Below are 20,148 nucleotides of genomic sequence, written 5' to 3' on the forward strand. Positions count from 1 at the left end.
GTTAAGTGCTTATTAGAAGGAAAAGGGTACATGTGTATAGACAAACACATGGGCTCCAAGAGAGTCATGCCCTTGTGGTAGTTCAATCACTTATATGGGGCATTTTTTTTCCTGGGTTTTCTTTAGCCAATTATCTTGCTTTGCCTGGTTCTGCATCTGTATTTATATATCTCAGGCTCTTCCCATGTGTGTGCACCCCTCTCTTAGCCAAAGTCTTTTCCAATGAGTCAGTTCTTTGCATCAGGTAGCCGAAGTATTGGAGTTTTGAATCTATACTATAATTAATATGATTAATAATATATGGATTATGTATGTAGTACGTGTGTACGTGTAGTACAAAGTCTAGTGAAGAGGGCTATGGGTAGGTGACATCACTTCCTGTTTGATCTCCAAGGGGCCTTTCTGCACATGCATAGTCGGGAAAGTCTCCTTGATCTTGAGAATGAGAAATATGTGGTGCCTTATCTGGACAGGGCTCAATTCCTCCTCCTGTTCATCTTGGAGCATCTGTCCACAGGGGACAAACTCCAGCTGCTCAGCCTGGGGCCCATATATCTCCTAACTCAGACAGAAAGGTTAAGAGCCTAATGATTCACATATCCTTTAGAATTAAGCCACCAGAGTTTAGACCTTGGCTCCATCCCTATATGCCTGACCTCAGGCAAACGACTTGACCTCAACACCAGGTTTCATTTGAAATACAGTTGTAATAACATTTCTTAACCCTTGGGATTATTTTAAAAATAAAATGAGATAATCACAATCACGTCTGACACCTTACTTGGCACATAATAGGTGTTCAAAACAAGTTATATTAGCTACAATAATTATCACTGTTGGTGGTGGCATTATTACTCTACCATATTATAGTGTTTTACCAGAATTTGGCTCTGTTAATCAATATTTGTTATATATAAATATATTAACACAAATTACATATGTATTATGTGGGCCTCCCAGGTGACTCTAGTGGTAAGCATCTGCCTGTCAGTGCAGGAGATTCCGTAGGCTCTGCTTCGATCTCTGGGTCAGGAAGGTCCCCTGGAGGAGAAAGTGGCAGCACACTCCAGTATTCTTGCCTGGAGAACTTCATGGAGAGAGGAGGCTGGTGGGATACAGTCCCTGGGGTTGCAAAGAGTCAGACACGACTGAGCGACTAAGCACACACGTACTACATACGTAATCCATATATTATTAATCATATTAATTATAGTGTAGATTCAAAACTCCAATACTTTGGCCACCTGATGCAAAGAACTGACTCATTGGAAAAGACCCTGATGCTGGGAAAGATTGAAGGCAGGAAGAGAAGGAGATGACATAGGATGAAATAGTTGGATGGCATCACCGACTCAGTGGACACGAGTTTGAGTAAACTTCAGGAGTTGGTGATGGGTAGGGAGGCCTGGCATGCTGAAGTCCATGGGGTCGCGAAGACTTGGACATGACTGAGTGACTGAACTGAACTGAACTGAACTGATATACTCAACAAAGATTATGACTTTGACAAATCCAGGAAAGGAGTTCATGAAATTTTCTGTAACAGATTAGTGAAGGCATAGTCTGAAAAATCCTTCCATTCTTACAGAGTGAGACTTGTCATCATCATTGAGATTTTCATTTTATATAGTGGTTAATGGGAGATCACCTGCAAAATGCCCCCCTCTGTTACTTTTGCAGTCATTATTTGTTTTTTCAACTTAAGTAGTTTAAAAGCCAAATGAGGAATATACTTCATCTCATAATTTTCACAATTTTCTATTTGAAAAACAGCTTCTTTCTTATGATAAAGTAATATTGGACATAGAAAATTTAGAAATGGAGAGTCCTTTAAAAATGAGAAAAAATTTACTGTCTATATATAACCATAATTAAAATTTGATGCTTAGTCCTTTCTCTCTCTTTATAGTTTGTTATATCACTGAGATCAAAATGTATGCACAAATTGCATTATTTTTCCCTTAGTTTTATATAATAGGAATTCACATATCATGCAAAAAGATAATATTTGGGTGTTGAATAATTCCATTCTTCCTCCCCCATAATTTATTTTATCACTCTCTTATTTTAGGAAATTAAGATAAACACTAAGGTAAATTTTACAGATGATGCTTTCATATTTTTTTTTCTTTTGGATAAACTCTTGGAATTAGAATTATAGAGTAAGGTGTATAAATATTTTTAAATTTCCAATATGTGCTAACACATTTCTTTCCATTAAGGTTGTGTCAATACTCGCTTCCACCGTCAGAAGAAGAGTACTAATTTATCTGATAACTAGAGATATTAAATGTGCTTTGATTCATATGTTTGTCCTTTGATTTTTCTGTGAATTATATATACATTTCCTTCTTTTGTTCAATTATCTATTGTAGATTTAATTGATATTGGTTTTATTTTTTTCCGCTTTCCTTCCTTTCTTCTTTCTTTCTTTTCTTACTAAAAAGTCACCAGTTCAGATTTTCCATGGGATGAATCTTGAATAATTAAGTATATTATTTGTTAGGACACCACCTAGAAGGATCTTTCCACTCCCTCCAACAGTAGTCTTATAGAAAGTTTACACAGAGTTTCACTTTTAGAATTCTCTTTGATGACAAATATATTAATATTTCCTTTTACAGGTAGATTCCAAATGTGGCAGCTTTTAGCAGCAACATGCTGGATGCTTCTTCTTGGACCTGTATTTGGTTATCACAAGAAAGGATGCACCACAAATCCTGAAGCTAATATGAATATTGTAAGTCGTTCATTAAGGACAAATATTTAAGATAAGGAATTATTAAGCTATTGTCATTTTAGGGGCTTTCCTGCTGTCATTTTAGATATGACTGGTATGCTTGTCTAGTTTTTAAAAATTCTAAATTGACTAAATCTGTGTTTCCAACTTTTGTTCCTTGGCGTAGTTGACTAAACAAAGAACTGCAAAACCTGACTCAATGTGAGGCAGTAAGGCTCCCTCTGCTGGTAGCTTGAGCTACCATTTTATTGTGGTTTCCTGAAGAGAAAGTTCACAAATTCCTGTTGATGATCTTTTTAGAGAATCCTTGGGCTCTTCTGAGGTTTTTTATAGAGCAGTTTCTCTGATTTATGAACTACATTCATGTACATTTTAAGTTTAGTAAGCCAGATTTGGTTTGGGCTGCTTATAAACAAAAATATCTTAACAGGCAGAAATTCATATCAGAAGGGGACTAGAACAAAGTGGAATGAAATCGATCTATGCAAACAACAAAAACAAACAAACAAAAAGACCAGTCACAAATGCTTACTATATGCTTCATTCCATTGGGAAACATATTTCTTGTATACGTTGTGTACCATCATGTCCCCACCCATACCCATTTGTATTAGAACTTTAAGAATGGAACTATCAATGATATAATTTTTCAAAAAAACATTTACAGAGTGAGCCTGAGTGCATTAATAATACCATGCCAAGAAAACTACCATGTACCACCTTACCTTACCAACACCTTGGCATACATCTTCCTTTTAAAACCCTCCTCAAATCATCCTGATTTTCCTGCTCTATTCTGCTCCAAAACATAGATGAACAGTAGATTGTGACTTAACGTATTATATTGCAATGTGGGTAAAAATCTAGGCATTTTATGATGAAGGTATACATGTTCCTTTCCCCTTTTTAGAGCCAGATTATTTCCTACTGGGGCTATCCTTATGAAACATATGACGTTGTCACAGAAGATGGTTATATCCTCGGAATTTACAGGATTCCTCATGGAAGAGGATGTCCAAAAACAGGTAGGATTTATTTCATTATGAAAGGAATTATGCCTAAGGGGAGATTCCTGGATGTGCGAAAGCAGCAGGACAGCTGTGATTCTAAAACAGAGCCTATTCTCTTCCATTCCTCCTTCTAGTGGAGGAAAATCATCACCATCACCTCCACTATTCCATGTCATTTGTATAATGCTGGAGTTTTTAAATCATTGTGGCATACACTATTCAGTCTTTCTTTTTCTCCATCATTTTGTCCTCTTTCCCAACAAACACGGAAACAAAAGAAAATGTGGTCTTATTCTAGGAATACTCACTTTCCAGCTTAAAAACCAGAACTCTAGGGTCATTTTGATGCTTTCTCCCCTCACTTTCTATATCCAGCCAATCACCAAGACCTACCAATTTTGCCTTCTAAATGTCTCTCTAATCTGAAAACTCTCAGTTTCAATGTCACTCAAGTCCAGGCTTAGACACCATTATCTTTGACAATATCAGTTATCGTTTAAGCTACTGCAATAGCTTTCTAACTGCTTTTATTCCATTTGTAATTGGTTCTGTACACAAGTCATTTGGATTTTATTTTTTACAGTAAACCTGACCCTATTAGTTCTATACTTGATTGTAATTAAAGAGCCATTCCTAGCTCCCTACAATACAGGTTAGTATCTGAGAGAAGACAGGATCCACTTGGCAAGAATTGTTTGCTTCTTTTCTCATTTCTTAGCGCCTTTTATTCTTTGGAGCTTTGTATAAACAAACTTTCCAATATTAGAAGGGTTATTTGTCAGAAGATTTAAAAAAAAAATTTACGCAATCTAGATGGAACAGTGTTGCTCACTTTATAGAACTGACCATTCCCTAAAATAACTCCATTACCTTTGGAAATACTCGTGAGAACTTTTCTTGCCCAAACTTCTACCTTGTCAGTTCTGCCAGGTAGATGCCAAAAAGCATGGAAGGAAAGCTGTCTCTACAATGAGAAGCTGCCTGAGGGCTCAGATTAGAGATGAGCTATGGATTGTGACTGCACTTTGGTTGCATTTTAGCAGAATTAGTAACACCTCTTCCTTCTGTCTTTTTCTCAAAAGGTGGATTAATGGATATAGATTTTGGTCCTTGCTTCCAGATAGTTGAGGCTCTCTGAGACTCCAGTCTCGCCTACTCAATCTCAGGAAGCTGGTCGAGCCCCAAAGGGGACCTGTGGGAAAGCCTTGTGGTACCAACACAGCATCATAAACCATTTATAAAAGACAGAAATATCCTAGTCACTTCTCTTGCTCTTCTTGATGTTTTCAGCACCACTTCCCCATTTTCTTCTTCTTTTCTCTTTCTTTAGTCAAATTGTTCCAATTCTACATTTTGAGCAGAATTTTTATATCAAATGAAGAATTTTACCTTGTGCACATTTCACTTAAGACCTTGCACTTCACTTTCTGACAATGCAAATTAACTAGCATAGTACCTGGCATTCAGTGAAATAGTCAACAAATGGCATTTTTATTGTCTTTGTTCTTATCTTGGAAAAATATTAGCTTTGTAATCAGATGCTTTTTGAGAAATAAAATGTCATTAATGTGAATAATTATAGAGCAGGTAATTATTGTGGCTGAACAAAATTATGTGTCTTTTAATTCTAACTTAATTCTTATAACTACACCATAAGATAGCATTTTTTATTATCCCCCATTACAAAATAAGTTAACTAAAGCACAAAGAGGTTGATACATAGCAGAAGAAATTTTTGAAGCAGGACACTCTGACTCCAACAGCTATTTAACAATTCAATGCATTGGACATAATCCCAGTTTTACAGAGAGAAAAACAAGACATGGAGAAGATAAATAACTTAACCAGCTTCAGAAGTAGTTCAAAATCCTAAAACCTAGACTTGCCTGGAGGTGTCAAATTTCCTTTCTTAACCTTTCTTTTGTATTACAGGGAGTCAAAAGAGAGAATTTTCTTGTAGGCACCAAGGAAGTTCAGATAAAAAATTCTCATTGCCTGTGTTTTGCAGCTCCAAAGCCTGTTGTGTATTTGCAACATGGCTTAGTTGCATCTGCCAGTAATTGGATTTGCAATCTGCCCAACAACAGCTTGGCTTTCCTTCTGGCAGATGTTGGTTATGATGTGTGGCTGGGGAATAGCCGGGGAAATACTTGGTCCAGAAAACACCTGAAATTTTCACCCAAATCACCAGAATACTGGGCCTTCAGGTAAGAAGAACACTACTAATGACTAAAGTGTGTACATTGCTCTTTTATATAGATGACTACCTACCGGGGTCCAGCCCCGGTTGGATCTAGGGATTTCCTCTGGAGGACGGTGTTGGTGATTAGAATAGCAAAGCAGAGAGATTAGAGGCTCATTATAACTGGTTTATGGGGAAAATCAATATAACCTGTGACATCAGGTTTGCTCTGACCACGGAGGCCGCAGGCGCCCTCTCGAATCGCTGAAGGTGCCCCACCTTAGGCACCTTCTCGAGTGGGTCTTAGAAGCCCAGGCAAGTAAGTGATCCCAGAGGACCCCCACACTCCAATTAAATGTCATGAAGGAAGAACAGAAAAGGAGAGAAAAAGAAACAAGAAAGAACAACACGGGGAGACCAAGCTTTGAGCAAAGCCCGTAGCTTTATTTTCAAAGGGAGCTTATATACCTTAAGTTGTGCATAGAGGATAATAGGGGGTGTGAAATCATGCAAAGTCAGCAGTCTTTGATCCTTATTGAGACCAGGCTTTCTTTTCCGCAAACTTATCGTATACAAATGGTTTAGGTGATTTACATCATCTTCTGGCCAGAAGGCCTGTTAACATTTTATGACTCTGATAAAGGTTTGTCAACCATAAGACTTATTTTCTCTAAGAGTAATTATTTTAAAGTTTGGCACCATCCTCCGAAGGTGTTAGATAAAGTTGCATTCCTATAGGGCAGAGGTGCAGTGGGTTTACAACAAGGAAAGAATTTATTACCTTAAGGGTCTAAAGTTGTTAGCACCAAGGCCACTACTTATTTTTTCTATGTACCAACTATATTAATTAATACACTTCCAAGGATACAATACAGGGGATGTGGAAACTTGACAGCAAGTGTTGGCTCAACAATGAAATCTACTAGTTCTAACAATTTCTAACTCTCCGAGAGGCTCTATACTATTTGAATATCTTAAGCTTCCAGTGCCTCTTGCGGTTGGAAGACTGTAAACAATCGTATGCGTAGCTGTAGGAGTCCAGGTAAACCTGTCAGGCAAATTAGAGAGCCATCTGAGGGGTTTGGATTGAAACACTCCTATTATGCCCAGGAGGCTAATTAGCTAGAGCTGTAAGTTGATTTCCTTCAGAGAAAAGGTGGTCAGGGATAGCCCCCCGTGACTGTCAGAAGAGTTGGTGAAAGTCATGAAGCAGTAAAACAGACAGACTCTGGTTTTGGGGTAGATGCTCAGGCAGGCCCAGAGGGGCACCCCTCGAGTTCTGGCTCACCTTGCCCACCAGAACTCTCCCACATGACCTTGTCATGGGTGGGGACTCCCGTGCTGGCTCCTGGCAACTACCCTTTTGAATTTTCCCTTTTTGTCCAACTGCACGTTGTGGAATCCACAAGATGGAAATAAACATACCTTCCTCTACCCAGGTTTTCTTCACAAGCTCTAAATAAATGCCCTTATTATTGCACTGATAGTTGTTTTAAACACTCCACTTGGCCTGTGTGTATGTAAAGTATATAAGAAAGAAAAAAAATCAAAATGCAAATTCCAGGACTATCACATTGTCAATGCGCAGTCCAGAAATTTACATGGTATGCTTAATGAAGAGGAATAATTACACTGATCAAGACATGGGAACAGAGACAATGTTCTGGTTGAAAATCCTGAGAACCAGACATTCGTGTTAAGTCAAAATGAGCCAAGCACTTGAGCAGAGATGACACTCCAGTGTTTATTCACTGAGGAGTGAAGGAACTCTGTCCTCCATAGACTGAGGGTGCTGAAATCTCTCCGTGCAGCCAACCTGCCAGCAGCAGTCCCTGGGGATGCTGTCTGCCTTAGAAGTCAGGCCAGCTGAGTCACAGAAGCAAACCTGGCATTTGTAGAGAAGCTGAGAACCATGCCTTGAAGGTCACTAAAGTTGCTTGTTCCTTAACCTCATTCCCGCCTTATTCCTGGAAGCCGTTTGTCAATCCCTAAGTCCACATCCCAGTCCAGTTGTGTCATGGCACCATTGCAAATAGCATCATGATTCCCAAGATGAATGTTCTCCTGACTACACACAGAAGAGAAAGCCCCTGAGGCCTCTTCCCTGAAATGTTGATTCAGTCTGTCTGGGCTGAGGTCTGCAAGTCTCTTCACTTTTTCTGTTTGTAAAATAAGTATTCCAGGTAATTTTTCTTTCCAAAGGAGTTTGGTAAATCTGCTATATAATTCAGTGAAAAGCCTCTGTAGATTGGGTAAAAAAAGCCCCCGATGGTGGGAAAGATCAAAGGCAAAAGGAGAAGGGGGCAGCAGAGGATGAGACAGTTAGATAGCATCACTAACTCAATGGACAGTAATCTGAGCAAACTCTGGGAGACAGTAGAGAACAGAGGAGTCTGACATGCTGTAGACCAAGGGGTCACAAAGACATGACCTAGCGACCAAACAACTGCAACAACTCTGTAGGATTTGTAAGTCAGATTTTTCAGTTTCTTAACACAAAGTTACTCTTGGATCAAGACGAGATCCTCAGAAGATGCCTGACATCATATATTGATTCTAGTCTTATATTTAACAAAAGCTAAGCATCTAGATTTGCAACGCATATTTTTAAGTATTACAAGCCTAACGATAAGATGGATTTTTTTCTAATGCTGTTTTGTTTTGCTTTGTTTTTTCCTTTGGCAGTTTGGATGAGATGGCTAAATATGACCTTCCAGCCACAATCAATTTTATCATAGAGAAAACCAGACAAGAGCAACTCTACTACGTGGGCCACTCCCAGGGCACCACCATTGGTATGTGGGGCAGATGTGATCTGAGGGTGTCAGGAGATTTTCTTCACATTCATGAAAGGGGTCAGAATTTCTTCCCTCTGTGCAGTCTCTAGCTTGGGAACTTTGAGTTGGAAAAACATCACATCTGGCTATCTTTCTGAAGAGTAAATAAAGTGAGGATGACTAAGGGATTTTCCTGCCCCCTCAGGACTAAATTTGGAGATTAATGGATAAGGCTGTAAGAAAGTCAATTATTTATTTCTTCATTTGTGTACTCAACAAACACTTGCCAGGCACTGGGTTAGATAACAGGAAATCAAAGATAAATATGGTATACATCTTTCCCTGGAAGAACTCACAGTCTAGTAAGGGAAACTAAAAAGAAAGCAGAGAATTACAAATCTCAGTGATCACATGCCATAATCAATGTGACTTTGAGTTAGGTCCCAGTGGGTGCTAGGGTAGGCTAGATGTGGATGGGCCACATTGGCAGTTCCACAAGGCTCTCCATCCTCTTCTCTGTTGTCTTTTCAGCTAGAGACCTTGACAATGCTAAGAGCATTTACACCAGACATTTGAGAGCATTATCATCCATATTTATAAATGGCTGAACTTACAAATCCTTTCTAATGGTGATAATGCCATTAGAAACTCTACGTATATATAAAATCTAACCTTTGAAAGAATTTGAATCCTTTCTGTAATATTCTCCGTAAGTAGATTTGCTTCCTTCAGAAACAGGAAACTCACTTTATTCTGAATTAGCCAGTTTCATCTTTGGAAATTTAAAAATCCTTGCCCCCAGATTGTGCTTACTCTGAGTGTCTGAGTTAAGTAAGAATTGTTCTAAATCCATGAATTAGTATTTTCTTTCCTTTCAGCTTTCATAGCATTCTCCACTAATCCAGAGCTGGCTAAAAGGATTAAGATATTTTTTGCATTGGCTCCAGTCACCACCTTGAAATACACCCAAAGTCCTATGAAAAAATTAACAAATCTTTCCAGAAAAGCAGTCAAGGTATGTGACAACGTTTCCCCAGGTTTCAGTCTGTAGTAACTAAAACTAGCTCTATGTCTACTGATTTCAAGAAAAGACAACTTGAGACATAAAGTTTTACGAAGTGGATCAGTGGTAAAGAGCCCGCCTACAATGCTGAAGACTCAGGTTCGATCCCTAGGTCAGGAAGATCCTCTGAAGAAGGAAATGGCTAAGCCCACCAGTATTCTTGCCTGGAGAATTCCATGGACAGACGAGCCCAGCAGGCTACAGTCCTTGGGGTCACACAGAGTCTGACACAACTGAGCATCTAGAAAGAATAAAATAGAGGCTTGAGGTACACATGTAGGTTTACTGATGATGCACAATTTTGCCAATTGAGTTCAAGATGCTCACTCTGATACCATTCTACTCTACCGTCTTCATTTTTTATTTAGAGGCTTCTCTCTCACATGATTCCTCAATCACAGATATAGCAAAAGCTGATTTGATTGATGGGCTGATTAATTGGTTTAATTTGTTGTTGTTCAGTTGCTCGATCATGTTCAACTCTTTGCGACCCCGTGGACTGCAGTATGCCAGGCTTCCCTGTTTTTCACCATCTTCTGGAGTTTTCTCAAACCATGTCCATTGAGTCAGTGATGCCATCCAATCATCTCATCCTCTGTCATCCCTTTTTCCTCCTGCCCTCAATCTTCCCCAGCATCAGGGTCTTTTCTAATGAATCAGCTCTTCACATCAGGTGGCCAAAGTATTGGAGCTTCAGCTTCAGCATCAGTCCTTCCAATGAATATTCAGGGTTTATTTCCTTTAGATTTGATCTCCTTGCAGTCCAGGGGACTCTCAAGAGTCTTCTCCAGCACCATAGTTCAAAAGCATCAGTGGTTTAATTTAGTAGGTTACATTTCTCTCCCGTGCCCCCTAGTGTATCAAGGACAGCATAATGTAGTATTTCAGACTGTATGGAGTCTGATGGCATGAATTTGACTCCTAGGTAGCTGGGTGAATTTGGTCAAGACCTTAATTCTAGGAAATATTTTATTCATCTATTGAGTGAGGATAATAGTAGTCTCTACTCGTAGGGCTTCTCTGAAGATTAAGTGAGTACATATATATAAATCTTTTACACATTGTTAGCCTTTAATAAGTTCCAGCTATTGTTATTGTGGTCACCATTTCCATAGAACACTACTAAAAGTCCAAAGTTGCCCACACTTCGTCAACTCTGTTTGTCAACTCCTCAAAACATAGACAGTATCCTAGACCTCAGATGATTTCTGCTAGCTGCCAGCTAACTAAATGATTATTTGCTCAATGGAGAGAATTGTTCTATGTGAGTTCATGTGTTTTCCTGTTACATAGTAATATGGGCTTCTCCTCTAACAGACAGAAGGTGATTAGACTGTTTAGTGATTTCAGTGAAAGCATATGAAAGTGAAAGAATTTTTATAGAAGCCAGGAGTTCTGATTGGTGAGAGATAAGCAAATTATTCCAGGGTGATTTAATTCCATACCTATACAACCAAGAAAGACCGTAGCAGTAAAACTACGGTAACAATGTGAAAAATGCTCACAGATTCCCTCGGAGTACATGGGCATCTTTTACCACAGATATTTCAGTCCAACCCAGTCCTATGTTATCAGGCAAACAGCACCAGACTTTTTGTTGAATTATTTCAGCATTCCCACAAAGTTAACAGATATTTTGAGATGGTAGGATCTTCACATTCTCAATTTGCACAACTCTGCTTCAACTTTCAATATGTTTTGATCTACCTATAGTGTGGTGCAGTTCAATTCAATTTTGTAAGAAAAGATGATCTAGGAGCTGCTGTTTGAAAAGAATGGCACCAGGAAACAGCTATGCCTATAAAGCTGCTTTTCAGCCAATCGGCATGACTGAAAATTGGGGTACATGTGTGAATGGTGGAAGACTTGACCAAGAAGAGAATAATGGACAGTTCATAGAAAGCAGCTATGTCATGTTAAAGAGTTTTGTTCTGTTGGTGATGGGAAGTCACTGAAGAATGTTGAACAGAGAAATGGATTGATCAGTTTTGTAGTTTTAGAAATATTACCCATAAGATGCTTTAACTCCAATAGAGAAGCTACCACATGTGACTAACTCACTAATTCCTAATAGAAATTCCAGCAAAATCATGATAGATCAAAGACATTGCCAGACAAACTCAGAGAAAATGTTTCTAGTCATTGGAATCACAGAAGACTTCCTGGATGGCATTTCTGAGTTTGGGCTAAAGGACAAGATTTCAATTTACAATGTCTTGTAAAAAGTCTTTCCAAACTAAGAGGGAAATCTGATTACCATTGAAGGGGTGAAGCTCAAGCCATGGGAAATCACATGTAATTGACTTTATTTAGCTTTAAATTTGTGAAAGCCATGAGAAATAATATTGGAAATGTATGAATAGATTCTGTAGGAAATGTAGGAATATTGGAAATGTGGGTTTAAATGCCAAGTTAAGAAGCTTGGGTTATATTAGATATATGGTGGGTGATCATGGAAGGTATTTACACAAAGGAATGGCATGCATAATGCTCTTTTTAGAAAAATTCTCTTGGGGACCAAATGGAAGTGAATGAGAGTAAAAGATATAAGACGGGCAAAAGATGAAGGAATGGTTATAGAAATTATTGTTACACTTCAGTTGAGAAACCGAGCCAGGGTTGTGCAAAAAGAAGACAAAATTTATAGGATTTGACAATGAAATGATAGGCATGGTATCAACTTTTAGAGAGTTAAGATTTTTGTTTTTGTTTTTGTTTTCTCTTTTCCTCTCCTATTAGCCAAACGTTGGTCTTCCGGTTTTTCTCATCAATAGTTGCTTTGTAAATAGTTCTAATTTTCGAGTGCCTGTGGGGAAGATGAACTTAGGGTCTTCCTACTCTACCACCTTGCCTACTTTGCACTAGGTGTATTTTAAATGTGATTTATTATCTACACAGAAATTCTTAGTGCACATTTATTTTCTATTTTCTAGTTGAGGAAATCCAGAATAATAGAAAACCAAATATGAGACAGAGTTTAGAATCAAACCAAGATATCATTGACCCCAAAGCCTTACCAATTTTCTATGGAGACTAGTTTTTTAGGGGAATGCTCCAAAAAACACTTCAACTAAAGGATCTTGGAAGAAAAAGCTTCAAGAGGTGAGTTGGGAGGACTATAAAGACAAAATTTAATGGGCTTTTTGGTTTCACTGAGGACTAGTACTGAGCAGATGTGACCCATGTCCAGTGCTTGACTGATTTACCATTCGTTTTCCACTTGACATTTACATTCATGAAAGTTGATGATGTCTTAAATCGATCTTGCAGGTATTATTTGGTGACAAGATGTTCTCTCCTCACACATTTTTTGAACAATTCATTGCCACCAAGGTATGCAACCGGAAGATATTTCGTCGTATTTGCAGCAACTTTATATTTACTTTGAGCGGATTTGATCCAAAAAACTTAAACATGGTACGTGTAAGTAGTCAGATCCAGGAAAGCAATTTTTTTGTTGGACAGAGATAAGGAGAGTTCATTCTTAATTGCATGGAAACCACATTTCAAAATTTTTTTGTCTCCTGGAATGCAACTAGCATGTTCTTCGCTTCCAACCCAAGCTGAGAGTTCATCTGCTTGAGTAGGAGGATTTGAGGCTTCATTAAATATCTCTTGACTGTATTCTTGGACCTGGAAAGAAAAAGTGCATTGCCTTTTGTCTTTGACCACAGGATGTCCTCTGTGGGCTTTACACAGATACTGCCCTAGGCAGGAGAATAGAGGTGAGGGAAGAGAAAATTCTTAAAGATGGGCTTCTTTGCTTAGTTTGTCTTCAGAGGATGTGGTACATATTTATTCTGAGAGAGAGAGATTGGGTCAGGTGAGAGAGGGAAAGAAAATACTCAAATTCACTTGTGGTGTGATTTCATGATTAGCCTTCAGGTAAGAAATAATCTTTTTACTTTGCAGAGTCGCTTAGATGTTTATTTTGCATAGAGCTCCGCCGGAACATCTGTTCAGACCATGCTTCACTGGGCGCAGGTATGTACTCCCACTTCCTGATGTAACACACACGTATCTCTACAAGATCCCCAAGGAGCACGTCTGGAGAGCTCGCTCTGTGGGTTATACCACTGCCAGGTAGACGTTTCTGGAATCAGATCAACTCATGTCGATTTGCTTTCCTCTCATCTATTCTCCAGGCCCTATGTGTATTCCTAGATATTCTGACTGAATTCTGATCTTCAGATTACTCCTAATTGTCTTATCTAGGAAAAGTTTGTGTTTCTTCTTTCGGGAAATCATTCACTCTAACAGAGCTATACATAACATGATAAATGCTATTCTAGAAAGATCTTTTTACCCTCCAACTGGGATATGGGCGATTTCAGTGTGTGGAAATACTGCTTAATTTAGAGGAAATTAAATGTTAGAGAGGGTTTAAAATGGATTAAGGGTTTCTGTTTTTACTCTCCATTTAAGTTTTTTGTGTGTGTTACTATATTTCTCAGTATTTGGCAAGCTCAGCGATAAGTCAAATTCAGTTGGTATAGCTTTCTAAGCCATATATGTCTGAGTGCGTGTATGTGTGTATGCACATGTACAAGTGGGGGAGGTTTAATATTTAATATTTAATTAAATATCTTAATTTTAAAATACTTTAGAAAGTTGAACAAGAATCTGAAATCCCTAGGAATCTGAATTTTAACCTACACCCTGATAAATTTCTCCCATGCTTTAAAGTTGACAATCACTGCTATAGATAGTCTTAAATACTAGTTGAAGATTTCTGAAATTCTTTGGAGAGTTCCACCCTCAAGAGATAAGCATTCAAGTTCCAAAAGGAAGACAGATATTCCAGATTTAGGGCTTCCTACTGGTGAGGAGACAGGTAGACTCTGAAAGGCATAGTTATCCAGATAATACAACTTCGATTCCATATTCACTGAGCACTTACAATGAGTTCTTATTGTCCAGATATATATCTCATTGTTTGTTATGAATTCACCTAACAATCTTTCAATGAAGCCATTGATATTCCCCACTCTAAAAATGTCATAGCCAATCCTTACCTCTCACAGTTGACTCTTCTTAAAGCTATCTCTTCTCCTTTGATAGAAAGTTCTCTTGAGAATAGAAATAAGTGAGTGAGGTGGGGAGATAAAATATTTGGTTATAAGTTACATAGACAGCTAAAGCAAGGATGATGATAATGACATGATGGTAACAATATCAATAAAAGGAGTGACTTCTTGACCGTTCCTAGGTGCCACATGCTTTTCGTACGTTATTTAATCTTCATAACCCTATAAAGTTATGAAGAATGCTATTGTCATTTCCATTGCACAGATGAGAAAACAGGTTTAGAGAAGATGCATATACAGCCTGGATCACAGATTTAATAACCCATTAAGCCTGGATTGAAACTAGGTCTGTTTGATGCTAGAACCCAAGTTCCTAACTATATAGTACATTCTATTGCCTCTCATTGCTGAAAACCTACAGAATTTCAACCACAGCAGACTACTGCCTCTGTGAATATAAATCACAATGGGAAACATTTCAAACAAAAAAATCAGAATTAAATCAGTTCATGTGAAAAAAAATCAAGTTAAAGGGAAAAAAAACCTTTGGAGTAGTCTGAAAATAATTTAACGAAGTGCTTGAGGTAAATGTAAAAATTATGCCTCTTCAATCCAAATGGGTGGCAAATAACCAGAAAAAGGAACCCCTAGAAGTGTTTATGTTTCTATATTAATATCTGAAGTCTAAAACTTAAAATAAGAAAAGGGCACACACAGTGTCTCATTCACTCAGCCTGTGGCCATGTTACTGACGACATGGCAGGCTGCTTGGACATATAGACAGGAGACAGACAGACACTGTACCTCAGAGAGCCTTGAAGATGTACTTTGAGTGAGCATTCCTTTCAAAGGTAGCAAAAATGTTTAAGATTAAGGAATATAGTCATAATACCCTAGACCATCTGATAAGATGACAAAGTACAAAGTGTAATAACAGTAGCAGTCATTTTTTAATGTATAGCTAGTGCCTTTTAAAAAATATTAAAACTCTTGAAGCCAAGATGTTCAAGAATCAATGTAGCATCTTTAAAAACATGTCTATGTATGCAGCATAGAATTTATTTAAAGGCATCACTGCTCAAAGATTTTCATTGGAAAAGTATGCTGCTAAGTCACATTAGTTGTGTCTGACTCTGTGCTACCCCATAGACGGCAGCCCACCAGGCTCCCCCGTCCCTGGGATTCTCCAGGCAAGAACACTGGAGTGGGTTGCCATTTCCTTCTCCAATGCATGAAAGTGAAAACTGAAAATTGAAAGTGAAGTCACTCAGTCGTATCTGACTCCTAGCGACCCCATGGACTACTACCAGGCTCCTCCGTCCATGGGATTTCCCAGGCAAGAGTGCTGGAGTGGGATGCCATTGCCTTCTCCCTGGAAAAGTATAAAAGGGAAGAAAAGATAGTTCCATGAATTTGTATCAATTTTTATCATTTTTATTATTTCACTTATTAAACTTTGACTTTTAGCTCATGTGCTAAAGCGTGGGATATTATGTCAATCCTTTTTGTATATTTTTTGCTTACTGTCTTTACATGTATGTTGTTTTCATATATCATTTTAACATGTTTATTATTTGTATTTTTTAATAGGCTGTTAATTCTGGTCGGTTCCAAGCTTTTGATTGGGGAAACCCTGATCAGAACATGAAGCACTTCCACCAGGTACAATAACAATAATCACCAATTGCATACTGCAAATGAAATTTGTAAAAATAGTATCTACTCATCAAGCACCTACTCACTATGCTCCATTCACTATACCAGATACTTTGTATAGATCAGATGCTATTTGGGGGGATCTTACCACTTGCCATATCATTGTTTTTGATTCTCAGCATGACCTTCCCAGATAAATATTAGGTTAGGTAAATTGTCTCTATTTTTCCAGAAGCTCAGAGAGGTTAGGTGAATTGTCAGAAATCATTTAGCTAATAAAGAACCAGAATACCACCCAGGGTTCCTGGATCAAAAGTCCATTCTTCTGTTACACTTACTCCTTCTCAAAAAAATAGAAATTCTCAGCACTTAAGACCATATTTTTAAAGAAAGAATTAAAGATGCACAATTTTATTTCTAAAGCATATTCTCGGGCTTCTTATCCATCCCTCATAAATGAACCACATAAAATGGACTAACATTATCCTAATAAGTTTTTGGATGTCATTTACTGCTCATTAAAAAACAATTATGAATTATTAAAGATATTCCAGACAGGATTATCACCTTTAGAAAAAAACAATGCTATTTGCCAGATAATGATATGTCCATGTATATCTTGACATTATATATGAAAACTTTCCTTTGTGAAAAAACTTCATATTAAAGTGAATAGGCATTGTTGTTAATTTTTCCAGGATTTAAGGAAATCCAATGATGGCTTTAGCTTCTGGCTAATAGACTGAGCTCAAATTAAACAAGTGGGCAACAAAGATACATGGATTTTTTTCAAATCAAGCATGTGGAAATTTGGAGTTTTTTAAAAGCAATTTCACTGTTCCCATAATAACTATGATAGTGAAAATGCATAACTTCAAGTAGTGTGAAAAATCTGATTTTCCCCTAAACTGCTCTAGTTGTATGTGTGTGGAGAGGTGTACGCCCACACACACAAACTCACACACTGTGTCAGAGTGCTATTTACTCTTGTGATTAACAACTCCTTGTGCTAGCAAGAGTATGTAGCTGCTTTAGGAAAAGCTTTTTAGATGGTGACCTTACCCTATAAGACTCAAATACCTACTTGGATAAAAGCTGAATCACAGGTATTAACTCCATCATTGTGCTCGCAGATTCTGTCAAAATACATGGCGGTTCAGGTTCAATTATGGATCTTTTGCTTGGAACTTTAGGGAGGAAAAGAAAACTTAAACTGTAAACAATATATAAGTTTTAACAATTAATAACCTTTGTCACAACTATAAGTAATATCATCTTAAGTTGCTGCTGCTAAGTCGCTTCAGTCGTGTCCGACTCTGTGCAACCCCATAGACGGCAGCCCTCCAGGCTCCGCCGTCCCTGGGATTCTCCAGGAAGAACACTGGAGTAGGTTGCCATTTCCTTCTCCAATGCATGAAAGTGAAAAGTGAAAGTGAAGTCACTCTGTCGTGCCCGACTCTTAGCAACCCCATGGACTGCAGCCTTCCAGGCTCCTCCGTCCATGGGATTTTCCAGGCAAGAGTACTGGAGTGGGGTGCCATTGCCTTCTCCACATCTTAAGTTAGACAGGTGTAATTACCAATATAATCACCAAAAGTGAGAAAAGAAAATTTTCTGGGCCAAAGCCACCACATGTCATTTGGATCCTGATCTGAATGTTCATTTTCCTTTCGTTTTGACATCTTCTGGGCTTCCCAGCTCTTTCTAAGTAGGGTATTAAATTACTGCATAAAGTGTATTCTGATTTCAGGAGCTCCTCAGACCCACTTGTGCCTTAAAGCTTGCTAATATTCTTGCTTCCTCTGTGCTGTGTTGCTTTTCTATTCTTTATCTCACTCTATCCTTGCATTTGAATATTTATACCTTGTATTATTCTACTGAGAACACTACCAAGTCAGGAAAAGCAAGCATCTTCTTTCATCAGTTGCACTTGGCATTGAGTGCACCAGGCTGTCCTTAGCCCACCGTTCCCTTGCATGCAGTACTCATTAGTGCTAATCTTCACTGATTTCCTTCTTCACCCTTAACATTGTCTTCTCATGGCTACACATTCCTATTTGCCACTTGCTTCTAAGCCCAGATCCAAGGTCTCCCAGTATTACAAGGGACTTGCACTTAAGATATTTGCTAATGCAAAGACCCGTCTACTGACTGTGACATGTGGAATGGCTACACCAATGCTCTGCCTGCAGATCACTCTACTTAGAGAACTCATGGTGCAGTTACCGAGTCAGGGGTCTCCCCAGGCACATTTCTAGTCTTAGAAACCTCTTCCTGGCCAAAGTTAGTGTTTTCTAAGGATTTATAAGTTGGTCCATGTAACCTTTTCTTCTTAGACTTTCTGCTGAAATTATCTACGGTGCATTAATCGCCTTTGGCTACCATAAAAAAATCCCATAGACTGAGTGGCTTAAACAACAGAAATTTATTTCCAACAGTCCTGGAAGCTGGAAGTCCGAGAGCCGGGGTGCCAGCATGGTCAGGTTCTAGTGAGGGCTTTCTTACTGGATTAGAGACAGCCACCTTCTCCATGCATGTCCACATAGCCTTTCCTCTTTGTGTCTGGTTGAAGAAAGAGGTCTCTCTCTCTCTCTCTCTCTCTCTCTCTCTCTCTCTCTCTTTCACTTCCCCTTCCTATAAGGCCACCAATCGTATTGGATTAGGATCCAAACCTTATGACCTCATTTAACCTTAATTACTTCCTAAAAGCCTTTTCTCTAAATACAATCACCTTGGTTTAAGGTTTCAACATATGAATTTGCGGGGAGCACAATTTAGTCCATAGAATATGTAGGTCTTTACAATGCAAATAGTAAAAATCACTCTATTTTAAATTTTATAAAAATATGGTTTGGTTTTACTGAAATAAGAAGTATAATGATAAACTCACAATAGCCAGGAATATACACAATCATCAGGCTCTCTCTTTCTCCCTGTCACTCTCTCTCAATTCTGCTTGCATATGCTGCTTGCATTTTCAGACTATTTCTAAGATTGTAGTACAATGGTGAATGTATGTACATAACATACAGTAACATTTAGAACATACAGATCTTGCTTAACAACTGATAATTGATGTACCTTCTATAATATGATTTTCTGTGAAAACTTTCTCTCTCTTCAATTTTATTTAGCTTACACCTCCTCTATACAACGTTTCTAATATGGAAGTTCCAACAGCAGTGTGGAGTGGTGGACAGGACTACGTGGCTGATCTCAAAGATGTTGAGAATTTACTCCCTACAATTACCAAGCTCATTTATTACAAGTCAATTCCACACTACAATCATGTGGATTTTTACCTTGGACAGGATGCACCCCTTGAAATTTACCAAGACCTAATTAGAATGATGGAGGAATAGTTGTAAAATTAAATACAATTTCCTTTCTCTAAGGAAGTGGGTTTTAGTCATAAGAATGTGGTACGCCGACTCTAAGGTAACCCCTCCAAGAATTTGCGGTCCACCCAGGAACCACAAATTTATGGAATCCTTTCCCGTTGAGTGTGGGAGGGACCTGAGACTTGCTTCTAGACAGGAGAATTGGCAAAGGTGATGGGATGTCATCCCCTAATTGCAGTCTACTATATAAGAATCCATTTTAGCAAACTAGAGCAAGAGATTCTCCTTGTTGGCTTAATAAAGGCAACCAAATGTGGGAAGGAACCGTGTGTGACTTCTAGGATCTGCAGGT

At 38.4% G+C, this 20,148-nt stretch overlaps 1 protein-coding gene across 1 annotated transcript in view; it reads left to right on the forward strand.

The window, feature by feature from the left end:
- The window catches only part of LOC129636660 (lipase member K-like), a 40,385-nt gene extending 20,568 nt beyond the window's left edge, over nt 1–19,817 (forward strand). Inside the window, 9 exon segments of the mRNA XM_055560228.1 lie at nt 2,625–2,740; nt 3,651–3,765; nt 5,759–5,957; nt 8,618–8,727; nt 9,588–9,724; nt 13,043–13,189; nt 13,685–13,756; nt 16,390–16,461; nt 19,590–19,817. Coding sequence (XP_055416203.1) covers nt 2,636–2,740; nt 3,651–3,765; nt 5,759–5,957; nt 8,618–8,727; nt 9,588–9,724; nt 13,043–13,189; nt 13,685–13,756; nt 16,390–16,461; nt 19,590–19,817 — 1,185 coding nt within the window. The 5' untranslated portion in view covers nt 2,625–2,635.
- Nucleotides 19,818–20,148: the final 331 nt, after the last annotated feature.

Source organism: Bubalus kerabau, chromosome 22 (assembly GCF_029407905.1).
Source record: "Bubalus kerabau isolate K-KA32 ecotype Philippines breed swamp buffalo chromosome 22, PCC_UOA_SB_1v2, whole genome shotgun sequence".
In the NCBI taxonomy this organism is placed as follows: Eukaryota; Metazoa; Chordata; class Mammalia; order Artiodactyla; family Bovidae; genus Bubalus; species Bubalus kerabau.